This window comes from Chlorocebus sabaeus, chromosome 25 (assembly GCF_047675955.1).
Source record: "Chlorocebus sabaeus isolate Y175 chromosome 25, mChlSab1.0.hap1, whole genome shotgun sequence".
Classification (NCBI taxonomy): Eukaryota; Metazoa; Chordata; class Mammalia; order Primates; family Cercopithecidae; genus Chlorocebus; species Chlorocebus sabaeus.
The window spans coordinates 11,150,038-11,170,219 of record NC_132928.1 but is presented as its reverse complement, the minus strand read 5'-3'; the positions used below and the strand labels follow the sequence as shown (position 1 = coordinate 11,170,219).

General features: G+C 40.8%; 1 protein-coding gene across 2 annotated transcripts in view; it reads left to right on the top strand.

The window, feature by feature from the left end:
- Positions 1 to 20,182, top strand: part of TGFB2 (transforming growth factor beta 2) — a 96,760-nt gene that overhangs the window by 68,719 nt on the left and 7,859 nt on the right. For both annotated transcript variants that reach the window (XM_007988419.3, XM_007988418.3), the window contains 3 exons: positions 17,762 to 17,894; positions 18,018 to 18,128; positions 19,648 to 19,825. In XM_007988419.3, coding sequence (XP_007986610.1) covers positions 17,762 to 17,894; positions 18,018 to 18,128; positions 19,648 to 19,825 — 422 coding nt within the window. The remainder of the gene's footprint in view (positions 1 to 17,761; positions 17,895 to 18,017; positions 18,129 to 19,647; positions 19,826 to 20,182) is intronic.

Genomic DNA, 20,182 nt, shown 5'->3' with positions numbered 1-20,182 from the left:
GAACACAGACTTTGAAGTTGATCAGGGTGGGTTCAAGGCATAGCTTTGGTCCTTTGGGGAGTCTGAGGAAGTCATGTCACTAACACTATTTCCACACCAGTAAAATGCAGATAAAAGCACCTACTTGGCAAAGATTTTGTAAGGCATAGAGATAATGCATGGAAACTTCTAGCACAGTATCTGTATCCTCAACGGTTACTATTATTATCGTTACAGTTTCCGAGCATTGAGTTTGAACTTTTGTAAGAAACAGTGTGAAATTTATGATCTGCTCAGAATCTGCTAAAAATGAACCACTTCCCCTAGCCCTTCTTGCTGTAGGGTCTGGGTTCTTGGTTGCTGTCCCAGGAGTTTGCGTCAGGGTCTCCTTCAAGAATATTTTCCACTCACTCAGCTTGTGGTCGTCTCATCAAGTTGCAGATGAGCAGGCCGGGCACAGTGGCTCATGCCTGTAATTCTAGCACTTTGGGAGGCCGAGGTGGGTGGAGCACTTGAGGTCAGGAGTTTGAGACCAGCCTGGCCAACATGGCGAAACTGCATTTCTACTATAAATATAAAAATTAGCCAGGTGTGGTGGTGGGTGCCTGTAATCCCAGCTACTCAGGAGGCTGAGGCAGGAGAATCACTTGAACCCAGTAGGCGGAGTGTGCAGTGGGCCCAAATTGCACCACTGCCCTCCAGCCTGGGCGACAGAGCAAGACTCTTTCTCAAAGAAAAAAAAAAAAAGGTGCAGATGAGCATCTCAGGGCGGGAAAGGAGAAGACCTTGGTAGCCAGTCAACCCTTTCTCTGAACCTCAGTTTTTCATCTGAAAACAGAGATAACAGCTCTTGCCTAATGAGTCCCTGTGAGGAGAACACCTAGGTTAAGTGTCTGGCACATAAGATACAGAAGGAGTAGGTTACTGTCAGGATTTTTCTTGTCATCTTGAACATGGTTCATATTTCTCCCTGAGGTTGGCTTGTGATTCTAAAACCACTCCACCACAGTGGTGTCAGTCATCTCTGCTTGGATAAGGTCTGATCTGTTTTCTGTTAACAGTGGGACAGAGCAGGGTTTTGGGTAACAGCCATTGTTTTATCACTCTGTACATTCGCTTTATCAAGATGCTAAGGGCTGCAGTGCTGAGCTGGGGCCTGTGCTCTGTCTTGCTTCTCTTTTTGAAGAATGATTACAATGACTGACTCCAATGGGGGTGTCTTTTTATCTCATCTCCTGTCCTGTTACTACCTCTCCCTGCTCCACCACCACACAAATAGGCTTGATATATGCTTCCCAATTGATTTTTAATAAGATTCCTTTTGTTCTTATGTTGTAAATGTTCAGTATGCCAATTCTTCTGTAACCTCCTTTAGGGCAAAAGCTGTTTCAAGGGAGCATGTATGTTTATTTCTCAATGCCAACAGTACCCAGGATATTTTTTGGAACCCCTGTTCTAGAACTGTGGCAGAGCCTAGCATACATACTTGAGAATTCCCTCAAAGGGGACAAATCCAGATTTCCGAAAGGTAGTGTTGATTTTTGAAGACTGCCAAAGTTCTGTGGAAGAGGAAAATGATAAGTCATTCAGCTGATTTTACTGGTTCTTGTATCTCTGAAAGCCAACCACCTCCCATGTCTCTGCTGTTACTATGCTTGTCCAAGCAGTTCTTGTCTGTCACCTAGGCCATGGCAGTGGCCTCCTGGCTGGTCCCCTGTTTCCACCCTGGCCCCTTGATATGGTTCGGCTGTGTCTCCACTCAAATGTCATCTTGAATTCCAATGTGTTGTGGGAGGGACCAGGTGGGAGGTAATTGAATCATGGGAGCAAGTCTTTCCCATGCTGCTCTTGTGACAGTAAATAGGTTTCATGAGATCTGATGGCTTTAAATAGAGGCGTTCCCCTGCACAAGCTCTATTCTCTTGTCTGCCACCATGTGAGATGTGCCTTTCACCTTCTGCCATGACTGTGAGGCTTCCCCAGCCACATGGTACTGTAAGTCCAATAAACCTTTTTCTTTTGTAAATTTCCCAGTCTTGCAGCAGTGCGAAAATGGACTAATACAATAAACTGGTATCAGTACAGGGGGTTGCTGCTGAAAAGATACCCAAAATGTGGAAGTGACTTTGGAACTGGGTAACAAGCAGACTTTAGAACAGTTTTGAGGGCTCAGAAGAAGATAGGAAAATGTGGGAGAGTTTGGAACTTCCTGGAGACCTGTTGAATGGCTTTGATAAAATTGCTGATGGTGATATGAACAGTAAGGTCCAGGCTGAGGTGGTCTCAGATGGAGATGAGGAACTTGTTGGGAACTGGAGCAAAGATGACTCTATGCTATGTTTTAGCAGAGACTGATGGCATTTTGCCCCTGCCTCAGAGATTTGTGGAACTTTGAACTTGAGACAGATGATTTAGGGTATCTGGTGAAAGAAACTTCTAAGCAGCAAAGCATTCAAGATGTGACTTGGGTGCTTTTAAAGGCATTCAGTTTTAAAAGGGAAACAGAGAATAAAAGTTCAGAAAATTTGCAGCCTGACAATGTAATAGAAAAGAAAATCTCGTTTTCTGAGGTGAAATTGAAGCTGGCTGTAAAAATTTGCTTAAGTAATGAGGAGCCAAATGGCAACCAAGACAATGGGAAAAAATGTCTCCAGGGTATGCCAGGGGTCTTCACGGCAGCCCCTCCCATCATAGGTCTGGAGGCCTGAGAGGAAAATGTGGTTTTGTGGGCCCGGCCCAGGGTCCCTGTGCTGTGTGCAGCCTAGGGACTTGGTGCCCTGCATCCCAGCCACTCCAGCTATGGCTGAAAAGGGCCAACACATAGCTCGGGCCATGGCTTCAGAGGGTGCAAACCCCAAGCCTTGGCAGCTTCCACATGGTGTTGAGCCTGTGAGTGCACAGAAGTAAAGAACTTGGGTTTGGAAACCTATGTCTAGATTTCAGAAGATTTGTGGAGATGCCTGGATGCCCAGGCAGAAATTTATTGTAGGGGCAGGGTCCCCATGGAGAACCTCTGCTAGTGCAGTGCAGAAGGGAAATATGGGGTTGGAGCCCCCACACAGTGTTTCTACTGGGGCACCACCTAGTAGAGCTGTGAAAAGAGGGCCACCATCCTCCAGACCCCAGAATGGTAGATCCACCAACAGCTTGCACCGCATGCCTGGAAAAATCACAGACACTCAACACCAGCCCATAAAAGCAGCCAAGAGGGGGGCTATTCCTTGAAAAGTCATGGGGGTGGAGCTGCCCAAGGCCATGGGAGCCCACTTCTTGCATCAGCGTGACCTGGATGTGAGACATGGAGTCAAAGGAGATCGTTTTGGAGCTTTAAGATTTTACTGCCCTGCTGGATTTCAGACTTTCATGGGGCCTATAGCCCCTTTGTTTTGGCCAATTTCTCCCATTTGGAATGACTATATTTATCCAGTGCCTGTACCCCCATTGTATCTAGGAAGTGACTCACTTGTTTTTGATTTTACAGGCTCATAGGCAGAAGGGACTTGCCTTGTCTCAGATGAGACTTTGGACTGTGTACTTTTGAGTTAATGCTGAAATGAGTTAAGACTTCGGGGAACTGTTGAGAAGGCATAATTGGTTTTGAAATGTGAGGACATGATATTTGGGAGGGGCCAGGGCAGAATGGTATGGTTTGACTGTGTCACCACCCAGATCTCATCTTGAATTTCCATGTGTTGTGGGAGGGACCTAGTGAGAGGTAATTGAGTCATGGGGGCAAGTCTTTCCCATGCTGTTCTCGTGATCGTGAATAAGTCTCATGATATCTGATGGTTTTAGAAAGAGGCATTCCCCTACACAAGCTCTCTGTCTTTGCTGCCATCCATGTAAGATGTGACTTTCTCCTCCTTGCCTTTCATCATGATTGTGAGGCCTCCTCAGCCATGTGGAACTGTAAGTCCAATAAACTTTCTTTTGTAAATTGCTCAGTCTCGGTTATGTCTTTATCAGCAGCGTAAAAATGGACTAAGACCCCCCCTCAGCAGCTGTTTACAGCATAGCAGTCAAAGTGATTCCTGATAAAATGTTGGTCAGATCAAAATCCCCTCTTTAAAGCCCTGCAGTGGCTTCGTATCTCACCCTGAGTAGAAGCCAAGTCCTTACCATGACTTAGGAGGCTGGCTCTGACCTGTTCCTTAGTCACCTGCCCCTCAGCCATAACTTTCCCCTCATTCCTAGGGCTCCCCTGTGTGTCAATGACCTCTTTGCTCTTCCTCAAACACTGCACTCACTCCTTCCTGTGGCTTGTGGCCACTGTTCCCTCCACCCACAGTGCTTTTCCCAACTACTCATATGGTTGGTTCCCTTTATTCCTTCAGGTCTTTCCTCAGAGATCACCTGCTCAGGGAGACCTTCTTTGGCCACCGTTACCTAAGATGTCAGAGTCACTTTTCCCAACACATCCTAGCCCCAGTGTCTACTGTGGTTTTCTCCTTGATAATCTTCATTGTCTGCCATATTTGATCTATTCCATCTTTATGTTGTTTATAATCTTATCTCCACCTCTAGCCATAAACTCCTGGAGATGTGTCTGATCCACAGTGGGTGTTCAATAAGTGTTTTTGAATGAATTTAACTAAAATGTCAAAATAAGACTCAACTACAAGGAACATCCTTCAAATAAGTCTGTAACTTTATGCAGTGATTCTATTGAGAAACATCACTCATTTTTTCGGATTTGGAAATTCTGTTCCATTTGTTTTAAAGATATCTAAATATTGATGAAGAAAGAAATGTACATAACTATACTTCTTCTGTGACTTATTCAGAGCTAATTCTGATAAAGTATTTAATATGAATAGATAATAACCATGTAGGTAAAAAATAAAATAAAGTGATGTAACAAATTAATGAAACTGATATTCTTGGGTACCCCATAAACTTGATGTTTTTAGAAAAAACAGACTCTTACTTATCTGGGCTTGTTGGTTTATAGTCACATGCCCTAAATTAAAGTGCTCACTTAAATTATAGTACAGACCACATGTGTTATAGGTGCCAGGAGGTAGAAATCAAGTGTTAGAAGTCTGTTCCCCAAGTGCACATATGTTAGTGTTAAAGTCAGAGTGGAATTGGAAGGGGGAGGTCAAATAAAAATTAGAAGCTATGGCTCCAGAGAGCTTGAGGTCTTGTAGACAGTCTTTCCCTCAATGGCAGGAAACAGCTAGATCATTGTCATAGTGCTGGGTTGTGTGGTACAGCCTCAAAGACTGCAGGAATTCAGCTAAGAAAAAGTCACAACGGTCTTGATTTAATTCTCCTTCAAATTCTGCCATTACATATTGTACTGCACCCCTCTCTCTCCTGGTCTATACTGATGTGGCTTTAGTCCAGTTGAATCCTTTTCTCTTTTGTGTGATTTGTGCCTGATGGTCTCATGAATGCTACTGAGCTGCAGCATCCAAGAGGCTTTCTGTTCACACAAAGGACTCCTTCATCCCTTCGACCTGGAGAAATGTATTCACTTGCTATGCACATGTGCGCTTAGCACAGAGGTTCATCTGTAAAGATTTTTTTTTTTTTTTTAATGAAAGAAACAATAGGGAATTATAAGGTGTTTTCATCACAGAGGAGAGACTTTCCTGTGTGTGTGTGTGCGTGTGTGTGTGTATATATGTGTGTAACTTGAAGGCACATCTACTGACATTTCCATAAAGGTCATCAAAGGTCTGCGTATGCCATATTTTATTATAATTGCACGTGGCTATGTATAATACAGGTATATATCAATGTGCAATACTCTGTACTGTAAAGAGAAAGAGTTCACATTGTGACATAATAGTGTAGCCATCTGAGCTCCAAAGAGACTTGTATTTTCAGTCTTCTGAGGCTGATGTGTATTCCATGGGAGCTGACTGCAGGCCCTTATGAAGCTCTTGCCAGGTATACATTACTTATGACCTCTTAGACAGATGCAATTATAAACGAGCCATGGCAATTACAGGACATGGTGATGGCAGAAGCAAGATAAGTACTGGGCGGGTTAAGTCACTTCTGAAGGATAATCATGCAGTGTGTCAGCGTGGTAGGCACCCCCGAAGTGACCCAGCATAATCAAGGAGGCTACAGTTAGACAGGAAGAGAGAACTCCGTTTGTGCCTCTGTGAAATAAAAGCCACTTTACCCAGTTCTGATTCTCTATAAGCCTCCACTGGCTATTAATTGGAAATTTTCTTTCTTGCTTTCTCTCCCTCATTTCATTCTCATAATGAAATAAACAGAAAGGGTAAAATACAGTATTAAGTTGCTTATTCTGTCTGATGATGCTTTCTGTCCTTGATATATATAATCTCTGTGGTGGATTTCTGGGTGCATATAAAATTCCAAGAAGCAGTTTTTTGTTGTTGTTATTGTTGTTTTTTGTTTGTTTGTTTTTATCACTAGAAAAGACTAATTGTTTGGGGGCTTATTTGTCACTTGATCAAATGTGTCTTTCTAATGAAGTCTGTTAGTTAATAAGAATTTACCAAGCAGGGATTGTGTAAGCTGCCATGAAAAAGACTCTGTGGGGGTAATAAGAGAGAGAAAGAACATTTTTTGCTTTGAAGGAGCTCATAGATTCAGCATTATACTCCCCACAGTATGATTTATGAATCCGTACTGTTGGAAGTAGGATTGTGTCCCCTCCCCTACACCTAAAAAAGATATGTTGAAGTCCTAATCCCCAGTACTTTGGAATGTGATCTGATTTGAAAATAGGGTCATTGCAGATATAATTAGTTGAGATGAGGTCATCCTGCAGGAGGGTGGGTCCCTAATCCAGTAAGACTGGTGTCCTTATAAAAAGACAGCCATGTGAAGACAGTCACAGGGAGCCTGCCATGTGAAGATGAAGGTAGAGGTTGAAGCTATGCAACTACAGCCAAGGAACACCAAAACTTGCCAGCAAACCACCAGATGCTAGAAGAGGCAAAGAAGGATCCTCCCTTGAGGCTTCAGAGAGAGCATGACCCAGCCAACACCCTGATTTCAGACTTCTAGCCCCCAGATCTGTGAGAGGATAAGTTTGTGTTAATTTTAGCAACCCAGTTTATGGTACTTTGTTACTACAATTCTAGGAAACCTATATACCTATCAAGCCAATTCTACCTAAATCCTAGTATATATTGTTAGAAAAGATAAAAGGGGAGGATGCATTTATTTGTTCTCCTTTCTTTCTTTTTTTCTTCTTTCTTTCTTTCTTTCTTTCTTTCTTTCTTTCTTTCTTTCTTTCTTTTTTTTTTTTTTTTAGACAGAGTCTCACTCTGTCATCCAGGCTGGAATGCAGTGGTACAATCTTGGCTCACTGCAGCCTCGACCACCCAGGCTCAACAGATCCTCCTGCCCCAGCCTCTTGAGTATCTTGGACTAGAGATGTGCACCACCATGTCCAGCTAATTTTTAAAAATATTTTCATGGAGATGAGGTCTCATTATATTGCTCAGACTGGTCTCAAACCTCTGGGCTCAAATGATCCTCCCATCTCAGCATCCCATAGTGCTGAGATTACGGGAGTGAGGCAGCACGCCTGGCCTTGTTCTCCTTTCTAATGAACCAGCACATCCCTATTACCTGGACTGTGTTCTCTTAGTGCTGGTTTTTGGATGTTCATAGTCATCCTTTTACACTCTCCTCTCTCCAGGAAATCTTCCCTGACCCCATCTACCTGGCAAGGATAGATGCCCTGCCTGTAACATTTCCTGGTAACCTATGAACACATTGTTTTAAGTTTTTGTTGAGATGTCTGTATTCCCTTACTATTCAATGCACTCCTTTAAGAACAGGGTCCATCTTATTGTCTCGGGGTGTACGTATAATGTAATGCTTTACTTACAGCCAGTGCTTAATATTCGTTGAACTAAACTGGGGGAAGTGAGGTATAAAATAAAATCAAACAAATGAATAAATGAGGACTCAGGTGCATACAAGATGCTCGGCAATGAATGAATGACTGACCAAACAAATTAACTGATCATATTAAATATTTCAATATTATTAGTTATTATTACTATTACTTTGAATGAGGGTAAACGGCTCCTCCAAAGCCAATGAAAGCTTTCCAGAGTATGGATGTGGTAATGATGTGTTGGAGAATCATTTGTTCCTGCTGTGGTTAAGCCAAGAAATGCTCACAGGAGTGTGTTCTCTGTGCCTGTCTGCCTGAGAGAAAATCTTGGTTTTTAGTAACAGGGTTTCGACCTAGAGAGTCAGATTCCTCCAAAATTAATCAATGAATATGTATTCTTTAAGCTACCAGTGTCAGCAAACCAAAATATAAGGGTTTGTGGGGATTTAAATAAGTTTGTGTTTCCCTCTATCTTTTATGGACTTAATATTCTATTGGAGGAAATGGACATTTCCACACATCCAGGGTTACCCTTGGAGCCACTATGCACAAGGGACCAAATGCTCGGCAAACCCTGTAGCATTGAATGGGGAACTAGGAAAAGGGACCTGACTTTAGTTTAGAGTGAAAGTAAGCATGTCATTGAAAAACTGGACTTCAAGTTTGGATTTGAAGAGTGGAAAGGCTTGTTTTTTTTTTTTTTGTTTTTTTTTTTTGTTTTTTTTTTGGCGGGGGGGGAACTGGAGGAGAGAAAGGCATTCTGATAGGGTTACTAGTCAGAAGCCAAAGTTTGGAGTACATAATCCATGTTTTAGAGATATTGTTTAGATTAGGCTTCTAGGGATGAAAGGCAAGTCTGGGATGATAAGTTGGTGGCCAGTTGTGTTATCAATACTAAACTAAGGAATCTGGACTTTGTTCACTAGGCATTAGAAGCCTCTGAAAGTTTCTGACCAGGTAAGGAACATAATCATAACAATAACTCACACTATTGAATACCAGACAATGTGATTGATGCTCTTCCTACTGTGTGACACTTGACTTTCTCAACAAGCATCCAAGGTGGATTTTATTATTCCTTTTTGTTGATGAGAAAATTATAGATCCAGTAAGCCATAGATTAGGCTTGTCTGACTCCAAAGCCTCTGGACCTTTTCACTATGCTAATGATTTTCAAAGGCACTTGGCACAGCCCTCATGGCTTCTTCGGAGAACTCTTAGGGACTCCTGAGTAAATGGAATGGATTGATTGTCAGGTGGCCCAGATGGTCAGGACTCTTAGTCAATGAGCGAAATTCCACTTTTTTCTGCTGTATACAACATATCACAGAGTGTTGATTTCAGAAATGGCTACCAGGAAGGAAGTAACTAAGAAGCCAGCAACAGGTTCTGGTTTTGGCCTTATGATTTTGACATTGTTATCGTTAATGTGATGAAGACATTGGCTGCACTGTTGCTGGTGCTCTGTGGCTGGGAAGAGTAGCTTATACACTGAATAGCAAACTGAAGATTCAGAAAGATTCCAAGAGCCTAAAACTTGGGTCAGATAATAGAGTTCAACATTAACAGATATATATGTGTAATTTGCATTTATGTTCGAAAAATGAATTATACAAATACAGGCTACAGCAGTGGTTCTCAGAGTAATCACTGGTTAGCAGCTTCTGCATCACCTGGGAACTTGTTAGAAATGCAAATTCTTGGGCCTCCACCTCATCCTATTAAATCAGAAGCTCTGGGGATGGGGCTTAGCAATCTGTGTTAATGAGCACTCCAGATGTTTCTGAAGCAGGCTAACATTGGAGACCACTAGGCTAAAAAGACCAGCCCTCCCTCCCTTCTTGCTTTCCATTATTTCTTTCTCTTTATTCCACCTCATTCCAGAAAGGATTTGGAGTGGAAAAATCTGACTTAACAACAGTTTGTGAATAAGAACAAAGGTTTTATTTTACAAAAAAATTTCTCTGACTGAATGGTGTGTTGTGGCTGCTGCCAAAAGTAAATAGTTTGCATTAAAAGTAGTGACCAGAACAAGGGAAGCAATAGTACTCCCCTCTTCACACTTGACAGGTTCTATGTATCTCCATATTCTGTTAGACTATATCTGGAGTTTGTTGAGGAACTAATTTTAAGAAGACATTGGAAAGGGGTTTAACAAGGATGGTGACACACCTTGAACTTTGCCTTAAAGGGATCAGTTGAGGGAAGCCGCTTCTTGTGATTGGAGCCTGCCTGACATGGAAAAGAAAGAGTTTTACATCTTGCTCCAGAGGGCGAAACACAATATTGGAAAGCCTTCTCCACTGGTATTAAGAGGGAAAGACATTAGTCCAGGCTCTTCCTGAAGGGTTTGTTAACACACCTAAGTGCTTCAGGCTTCTGCTGCTTTTTTTTTTTTTTTTTTTTTTTTTTGACGGAGTCTCACTCTGTCATCCAGGCTGGAGTGCAGTGGTGCGATCTCGGCTCACTGCAACTTCCGCCTCCCAGGTTCACTCCATTCTCCTGCCTCAGCCTCCCGAGTAGCTGGGATTACAGACACCCGCCACCACACCCAGCTAATTTTTTGTATTTTTAGTAGAGACGGGGTTTCACTGTGTTAGCCAGGGTGGTCTTGATCTCCTGACCTCGTGATCCACCCGCCTCGGCCTCCCAAAGTGCTGGGATTACAGGTGTGAGCCACTGTGCTGGGCATGGGCTTCTGTTTCTTTAAGAATGCAGAGAAAAAGGGCCATGATATTCATCCCACAGGGTTTCTGTGAAGGGTTAAAAACATGGCAAAATGTTCAAATATCTGAAAAACTACAATGGTTGTACAAATATGAGGCAATGGCGCTATTGTTAAGGAAGATTAGTTGATGGAAATTTTAAGTCCGAGGTAATGGAGAATCTCAACAATATGGATTGTCCAAAACGGGGATGACTTTTCTCGTTAAATAGTGAGTTCACGGTCATGAGAGGCCTTTAGACAAAGAGATGTTAGAGAATGAACTGTATTGGATTGAAGCAGATGGCCTCCAAGTGCCTTGCCAATGCTAGTATTTCATAATGCTGAAGTGAATGACTTGAGTTCAGGCAGATCTGGGAGACTCATGCTCATAGCCAGCAGAGTGAATGTTTGATTCATCATTTGTTCATCACTCCTTGCAAGTCACTGCAAACATTTAAAACATTTAAATACATTTAAACATTGAATACAGGTAAAGATATTTAATGATCAAACATATTTAAAGCGTTAAAAACATTAAATGCATTTAAAAACAAGATGGGCCCACCCTAATGAACCTGGTGTCGATTTTTCTCTACAGCGCTATAGTTAAATTCCCTTTGCATTAGAAGTCTGATTGAATTGCCCCATGGTCTCCTGTGGGTCTGTTGATATACGAATATGGAAAGTAACGTTGAATTCCCAATGCTTTCTTAATAACGCTTTGCAATGTCTCATAGATGTATAAGAGATGTTGCCCTTAGTGTCTAACCCAAATCCCAAGTTGTTTTACAGCTTTTTTTTTTTTTAAGGTTAAGATTTCTTCTGGCTATAATTTTGCATCTAGACTTCTACTTGTTTTTTCCCCCTGAAACTATTGGGTAACATCAGTGAGTTTCACCTTTATCCACTCCCTGGTTGGCTGCTTTCCAATGGCAGAGAAATGAATGGATGCTTTTGTGTAGAGAGTTTGGTAATTCAATGAAGAGCTTAGAGCCTTGCTGAAGGCGATATGTGGGTATTTCGCACATATTATATCTAATGAGTATATATCAGTAATGTAATGAAGGTGGCATTCAAACATCACTGTGGGTGGCAGCTAAGCCAGATACAGCTAAATCTCATTTTCAATACATGAGAAGCCCTCTTTTCTAATTCAGTCAGAAACAGTTGTTGGTCACTTAAAGATTAAAAAATCAGTTAAAGCAAGGGATTAGAAGAACATAAGAGAGAGAAACAGAAAGAGAGAGATGCAAATCTTAACTTTTTTAAAGTTAAAACAAATATATATGTATGCACATATGGATGTATACATACACATTCACATGCTGAGGCTGAGAATGTGCCAATCCATGTCATTTTTTTTTTTTTTTTGTATAAATCACATTCATAGTGTATCATCTACAATTTCTATCTTTAGTTTCTCTGAAGCAGAGAGAAACATTTAAGGACAATTGCTGAGCAACCTGAGTGCAGGATTCTTCTAAATTTTGTCATATTATTTCTTTTATAGGTGTCTCTCTCGCACCTAAAATTTGAAAAAAATTATTGTTATAAAATATACATAATATAAATATCACAGTTCAACCATTCTTTAAGTATACAAGTCGGCAGCATTAAGTACATTCACAATATTGTATAGCCATCACCACTATCCATTTCTAGAACTTTGTTTCATCCCCAGTAGAAACTCTGTACCAATTAAACAATACCTTCTAATTACCTCCTATACCCCTGCTAACCTCTATTCTGCTCCTTTTTTTTTTTTTTTTTTTTTTTTTTTTGAGACAGAGTCTTGCTCTTTCAGTCAGACTGGAGTACAGTGGCACAATCTCGGCTCACTGCAACCTCCGCCTCCTGCCTCAGCCTCCTGAGTAGCTGGGATTACAGGCGTGTGCCACCACGCCCGGCTAATTTTTGTATTTTTAGTAGAGACGGGGTTTCATGTGTTGGTCAGGCTGGTCTTAAACTCCTGACCTCAGGTAATCCGCCCACCTCGGCCTCCCAAAGTACTGGGATTACAGGGGTGGGCCACCATGCCTGGCCTAGTCGGCTTTTTATCTGTGTGAATTTGCCTATTCAAAGTACCTCTTGTAAGTGGAATCACAGTATTTGTTCTTCTGTGTCAGTTTATTTCACTTAGCATAATCCTCAGAGTTAATCCATGTCGTGTAGCATGTGTCTGAATTTCATTCTTTCTTATGGCTGAAAAATATCTTAGTGGATGAGTGTGCTATGTTTCGTTTATACATTCATCTCTTAATGAATACTTCAATTTTTTTTCCCCACCTTTTGACTATTGTGAGTAATACTGCTGTGAACATTGATGTATAAGTATTGCTTGAGTGCCAGCTTTCAGTTCTTTTGGCTATATATGTAAGAGTGGAATTTCTGGATCATGGGATAATTCAATGTTTGCCTTTTTGAGGAACTACCAAACTGTTTTCCAAAAAACTTCTTTCCTACAGGAACTTGTCTTTATGAAGACTTTCCAAGACAGTCAACTTGACTTTCAGAGAAGAAACAGCTCTCTTTACTTTTGGTCCTGCATTTCATCAGTTTCTAGACCATTTAATTAACTTGCATAATTACAATAACAAGTCCAAGTGTCATAAACGGTTTAGAAATGTGTATCATTTCATGCTTTCTAGGGAAAAAAAGAAATGTGTATAATTGATATTTGTTAAGCATACAACTCAACTGGTAAGAATGGAAGTGCTTGGAGAGTAACTTTCCCCAATGATCCCCAGTGTGCTTTGGGCATCAGCCAATACATATTATAAAACATGGAATTAATGGAGAATGCTGGTTACTCTGGCCAGTTAAGGGGACACCAGTTAACAGAGCTTCTACTATTCAACTAAATTATCTTTGTCATGATAAGCTATGTAAAGAGGCCAGGAGTGGTAGCTCAAGCCTGTAATCCTAGCACTTTGGGAGGCCGAGGCGGGTGGCTCGAGACCAGCCTGGGCAACATGGCAAAACCCCGTCTCTACTAAAAATACAAAAAATTAGCCAGGCGTGGGTGGTGCACACCTGTAGTCCCAGCTACTCCAGAGTCTGAGGCAAGAGAATCGCTTGAACCTGGGAGGCGGAGGTTGCAGTGAGCCAAGATCACGCCACTGCACTCCAACCTGGGTGACAGAGTGAGACCCTGTCTCAAAAAAAAAAAAAAAAAAAAAAAAAAAAAAAAGGTATGAAGAAATTTAGAAGCAAGTGACTCGTGAATCTAGAAAAACAATTAACAGCTACATATCCACAACTGCTAACATTCAATACTCTTGTTGTTCAGAGACCGGAGAAAGACAGACAGCAAAGGCTAAAATAGAATGGGAAGTTGACTGATCTGGTCACTTCTTGTATAAACTTTTGAATGTAAGCAGCAGGTTGATTTTCCATGCCTTCTTCTCTTACAGTTCAATTTAGTGTGGGTGATAAATGGGAGATAAACAGAGACCAGTGAGGCCGTGCCTATTCTTAGGAAGAAGATATCTTTCAAGTTAAGATTCAAGACTTTACGATGTGATTAGAGGGTTTTCTAGACAGTTCTGAAGCAAAATCATGAAGCTGTAGGAGGAATACTTTTATATAGCATCATTCATCCTTGTTAGCAACCCAAATGATTAAAGGTTTGGGAAATTACCCCTCTAAATATGGTCTAAGGAACTGGGTTTATTTAGTTTAGAGAGAGCAAGCAAGCACGCTGAGGGGGACTTAATCATAGTCTCCAAGAATATGAGGGATATTCTCTGAGTGATGGAAAGCAGCTGTTTCCTGTTTCCACTAAGGACTGGATAAGAAGAATGGAGTTAACATGCAACAAGTGGGTTAAGAACTCTTTGGCCATGAAATTCAAGACAACAAATCCACCAGGGAAAAGTCGCCACTATGTTTGAGAATTATGTGGCTAACTAACTGTATTTCTTGGGTGCTTCATATGTGGCCTGTTCTTGAATCTGGAGCTAGTGAAAAAGATCCAGAGGACCTTTCACTCAAGTGAGGGGATGAAGTTGTCCATTGTCTGAGCCTACCAGTGCTCTGTGGTTGAGGAAGCCCTTATCGTAAGTCTCCTAGTGAGATTTAAAGAGAAAAAGCTTCAGAGTCTCTTTGCTGCTCTTTGGACTCTTTCCAGGCAAGATAATCTAAATGTACTCCTTTTCTGTAAGGTGAAAGATTTCTATAGATTTGGCATTATGTGTCTTTTCTGCTTATTTGGTCGATATGGTTATAATTTTAAAAAATTCTGTGTCTTTAGTGACACTAGACGTATATATAGACATATATATACACACACACATATATACAATATCATAGACATTTGACATGTATATCATAAGTAATTAATTCAGCAATGAAGACAATGTTTAGTTCTAGGTAGTATGTCTAAGTGTGAGCTATAGTAATAAGATATACACTGTGCTAATTAGCAGTACAGAAATATGCAAAGCATTATGTAAAAATGCATTGTTGCAGATTAGCTACAGGAAGAATTTAAAGACAGAACAATGAGTTCTGTGAATGTTACCAGTTTTTAGTCAGTGAGGCAGATCAAAATGCCTCAAAACTTCTTCTCAACCATTGTGTTTATCATTGCTATTCCATAGTAGGTTAATTATACCACTTATTCAGAATTAGATAAGTGATGTTTTATTTTCCCAACTGGGAGTATTCTCAAGGCAAGATTTGATTCCCAGGGGATGGATTGCTATTAAGCTGTATCTTTAAAGCTATAGCTTTTTGCCAACATTCATTGTGTATACATTCTACCGTCTTATATTTTCGTCTTGTACCAACATTCATTTTAATCTTATTTAAAAATCTTTGCCTCTATCATTGAATGTTCTCTTGACTAGATAACTTGTTTGGTCTTTAAAAATCCAGCACTGAAGTGGGAAAATGACTCAGGATTGAGTTGGATCCTCTCTTCACACTTGTTCACTGGGAGGCATTGGGCAAGTTAACTTCCTTGAATTTGTTTCCTTAATCTACCCTACAGGAATATTTTGAGAATTAAATAAAATAAAATAATGTGTGCCAAGCTCAGAGAGTAGTGTACCCAGCCCTCAAGTCATGTTTATCTGCTTTCTTTAATTCACAAAGAGCATTTCTTGCCTATCATAGAGTCATTATTGCCTCCACATTCTCTTCTTTTAGTGGAATTTTTGGACCACAGGTGCAGGTCTGTAGAATAGGACTTGTGCAAAATTCATGGGGGCACCCAAGGGTCTAATTGTATGAATCTCCTTTCTTTACTATACTTACTTAATCCAGAAAAAAGTCTACCATTATGACAAGTATTTCAGGAAGCATTTGTTGCCAAAGTACCTGAAACAAATCATGTAAACACATGGAAGGAAAATGTATTTTCAAATCAGTGGGAAAATGATGCATTTTTGTTTTACAAGGATTAAAGGAGAGTTAATAAATCTTCTAGATACTGAAATAAACATTTAATAGACATTGATTCAATTGAGTATTATGGTTTGAAATGACATCAAATTGAAGACATGATCCCTGACCTGGGAAGTTTTATGAACTTACTGGAGAGACCAAGGCCATTGGTATGGAATGACCACAAAACAGTTAGAGTAGTACAAAAATCAGGAAGAGTAGTACAAAAATGAGAGAGCTTGAACCCCTAAGTACTGAGGAAAGGCACGATACAGGGTTTCAGTAGGGATTTACTATACCTCTAGTAGACTTAGAATCATGATTTAGTTCCTAAAACACTATCATTTCAAAATAGAATTTTTAAAAAACCACCTAAAATATTCACTTCCTGTCGAAACCTAGGAACATACTGCAGTTGCGCTTTACTCATTTGAGATAAATACACCTTGCTCAAAATTTTAACTTTTTCTTTTCTTTGGCCAGGTGCTGTGGCTCACACCTGTAATCCCAGCACTTTGGGAGGCCTAGGCGGGCAGATCACAAGGTCAGGAGATCGAGACCATCCTATCTAACACGGTGAAACCCCATCTCTACTAAAAATACAAAAAATTAGCTGGGAGTGGTGATGGGCGCCTGTAGTCTCAGCTACTCTGGAGGTTGAGGCAGGAGGATCATGTGAACCCGGGAGGTGGAGGTTGCAGTGAGCCAAGATCGCACCACTGCACTCTAGCCTGGGCAACAGAGCGAGACTCTGTTTAAAAAAAAAACAAAAACAAAAACAAAAACATTCTTTTCTTTTTTCTTTCTTTCTTTCTTCTTTTTCTTGCTTTTTTTTTTTTTTTTTTTTTTTTGAGAGGGAATCTCTCTGTGTCCCCCAGGTTGGAGCACAGTGGTGCCACCTTAGCTCACTGCAACCTCCATCTCCTGGGTTCAAGTGATTCTTCTGCCTAAGCCTCCCGAGTAGCTGGGATTACAGGCACCCGCCACCATGCCTTGCTGATTTTTGTGTTTAGTAGAGACAGGGTTTTATCATGTTGGCCAGGCTGGTCTTGAACTCCTGACCTCAACTGATCCATCCAACTCAGCCTCCTAAAGTGCTGGGATTACAGTGAGCCACCTCACCCAGGCTGAGATAAATACATCTTTCTAAAGTCTCAGTGTTTAGGCTGATTTGCTTTTAGACATTCATCTATGCAGAATACCAAACAACTTTCTGCTTAGATTCATTTTGAGTCTACAGGAGATGGAATATCTTTATAAATCATAACAAGTAACATTAAGAGTAAAACATCCCAGCCAGGGACTTACCTCAAAAGCGGAGGCATGACACATATTTTAATGGCAATGGATTCGGAAACCAAGGTTAGGACCGTTCTTTCTTTATTAGAAAGAGATTTATAATTCAGGGCCTTTGAGAGTGAGTCTGGGTCCTCTGAATTGGACTTCTCCTCTTGTCCCTTCCTGTACCCCAACTCCCCAAATTAAATAAGTAGGGAAGCAGAACAAGAAAACCATTAACTTAATAGCATAGAATTTATGGCTGAAACCTTGCAAAGCTTATGTCAGCAAAGTAAAATAATTACTGTCACTTTCTTTAAGACACTTGGCTTTATGGTTCCTGTCACCTTTATCATAACATGCAGCTGATTTAGTAGCTCTATTTTTCATGGCAAATAGCCTGGTGTTGTGTTTTTATGCATGTGACCATGCTATTGAGATGACAATACATGGCTATACTATAGTAGAGCTAAATTTAGATAATGAATTAGAACACTGTTAATAGTTTTGGTTTAGTCATGCTGTCAGAATGCCAACTCAGCCTTTTCTCTTGCTCTTTTTCCCTCTAGATTCTCAAGTCCAAAGACTTAACATCTCCAACCCAGCGCTACATCGACAGCAAAGTTGTGAAAACAAGAGCAGAAGGCGAATGGCTTTCCTTCGATGTAACTGATGCTGTTCATGAATGGCTTCACCATAAAGGTTACAGGCCACTCTCTCTTTTCCTCCCAAGATGTTTGGTATCCCTAAGTTACTTTAAATTGATTGCAGATTTAAGGGTATAGACACACATACAAATGACCTCCTTGACTTAATGTTTTCCAGACAGGAACCTGGGATTTAAAATAAGCTTACACTGTCCCTGCTGCACTTTTGTACCATCTAATAATTACATCATCCCAAATAAAAGTGAAGAATTAGAAGCAAGATTTGCAGGTAACCGAAACTTGGTCATATGAGGTGGGGGAGGGAAGGGTCTATATTGATAATCTCATGGGGGATAAAATCAGTTTGCATGTGAAAATGAGACTGGTGAGGCCTGGGGAATTTCATTCATTTGGATAATGATATGATTGGATATACATATGTGAAGGGAGAAAGGATTGGAAGAATGGGATAGGTTCCCCATTTATAATTCTCAATGTCCAGTGATGACTTGGTCAATAATAACTGATTATTAACTCATTAACCCTCCAGTAGTAAGTTAAGACCTTTGTTCTTCATTGTAGCAAACCAACTTTCCATCTCTACTGATATTATAGAGAAAGATAGAATGTATTTAAGAAAATTCAATGATAATCCCCCAAGCCAAATGTCAGGAACTGACAACCATATTTCACAGAAGAGTCTCCTCATGCTACAGCTCCCATAACTAACTTTCCATGTATAAGAATATTCCACCTTTTCTAGCCCATACCCAATATTTCAAGTGGGTTCCTTATCAGAATTTTATATTAGTTTATAAACACATAAAAAGGTTTTGGCTTTCCCCATGCTCACCTTTAAGTAAGTTGGACAAAAGTCATGGAGAATGAGGAGATACCAAGGGCTCAAGTCACTTCACGTATTAGATGATGAGTTGTTGGATGATGAGAGGCGAGAGGAAATCTGTGCCCATGTGCCAATGCAGCATCTGCCCACAATGCCAGGCCAGAGAATTGATTTCCCTGCCCTCCTAACATCACCCAGGACCTCCATCCACTTTTAGAAGACTACAGCAGTGCTCGCTCATGGAAAAGTACTCCCAGAGGTCTAGAGATTTATTTCAGTCTCTAACCTAGTCATGATTCTCTGGAGTGTGGAGATTAAATGCTTAAACTGGCAGTCTCTTGAGCATGCTTTGGGGAGCTCAAGTTTCTAAATCTCAGATGGAATCAGGAAAGTGTTGAGGATGCCATAAAATAAATGAAAAAGCCCTTTCTTCACAGCTTCCCAAAATAGCATTAGGTAAGGGTGACTTCTGTTTCACTTGAACCTAATTCACTCCAATTCAGTTAAGTCTCAGTTTATGTTCATTAGGAAAGTCTTTTGAGTTTAGTAGTCTTAGGAAGAGTGTTAACCAGCGGGTGACAAGGCATGTTCTATTGCCATGTGTTCAGTTGTCGAGGACTTGAACACAGCCTAAACTGAGGATTGACTAAAATAAACTGCCTAGATTGCCCTTGGACTATAGGTCAAAGACTGCTTCTGTAGTGACTTTCATAACCAACAGCCCTGGCTTTGACACTGAATTGCCTTCTGACAAGAGCCCCATTTAGAAGTGTTAATTGTCACGTGGGTTAGTTGAAGTCCTGTTGTGCCATATCTATTTCCATGGGGAATGACTGTTGCCAGCTGATGCTGCTTTGGTGGTCATCACTGCTATTTGTGACAATATACAAAGGAAAAAAATATGGCTGATTATATTTGATGAAGGTGAAGCTAAATGTTTATTACCCAAATGCATTTTTTCAAGGTATTGATGGCACCTCCACATATACCAGTGGTGATCAGAAAACTATAAAGTCCACTAGGAAAAAAAACAGTGGGAAGACCCCACATCTCCTGCTAATGTTATTGCCCTCCTACAGACTTGAGTCACAACAGACCAACCGGCGGAAGAAGCGTGCTTTGGATGCGGCCTATTGCTTTAGGTAAAGGAAATAAAAATAAAATCAAGTAATTGCATCTGTTAACTCTTACACTGCCTTTGCCCTTTCTTCTACCGTGTATTGACCCAAGTGGAACTCATTGCTAAGACCAGATAGAGTGCAGTACAGCTCCTGTATCTCATACCACCATTCTTCCCAGAGGCTTATATTCATCAGGTCTTTAGCAGTGAACCAAGTGTGAAGGGAGAAAACTAGCCCCCCTGAATTTTTTCCCCAACATTCCTCTGAAGTTCTTTGGCGCTGAAGAAGAAAAAAAGCTCTCTGCCCCTCAGAACAAATAAAAGCTTATTGGAGGTGCGTGATGTCAACTCCTTAATCAAGAAAAACCCGCCATCTGTA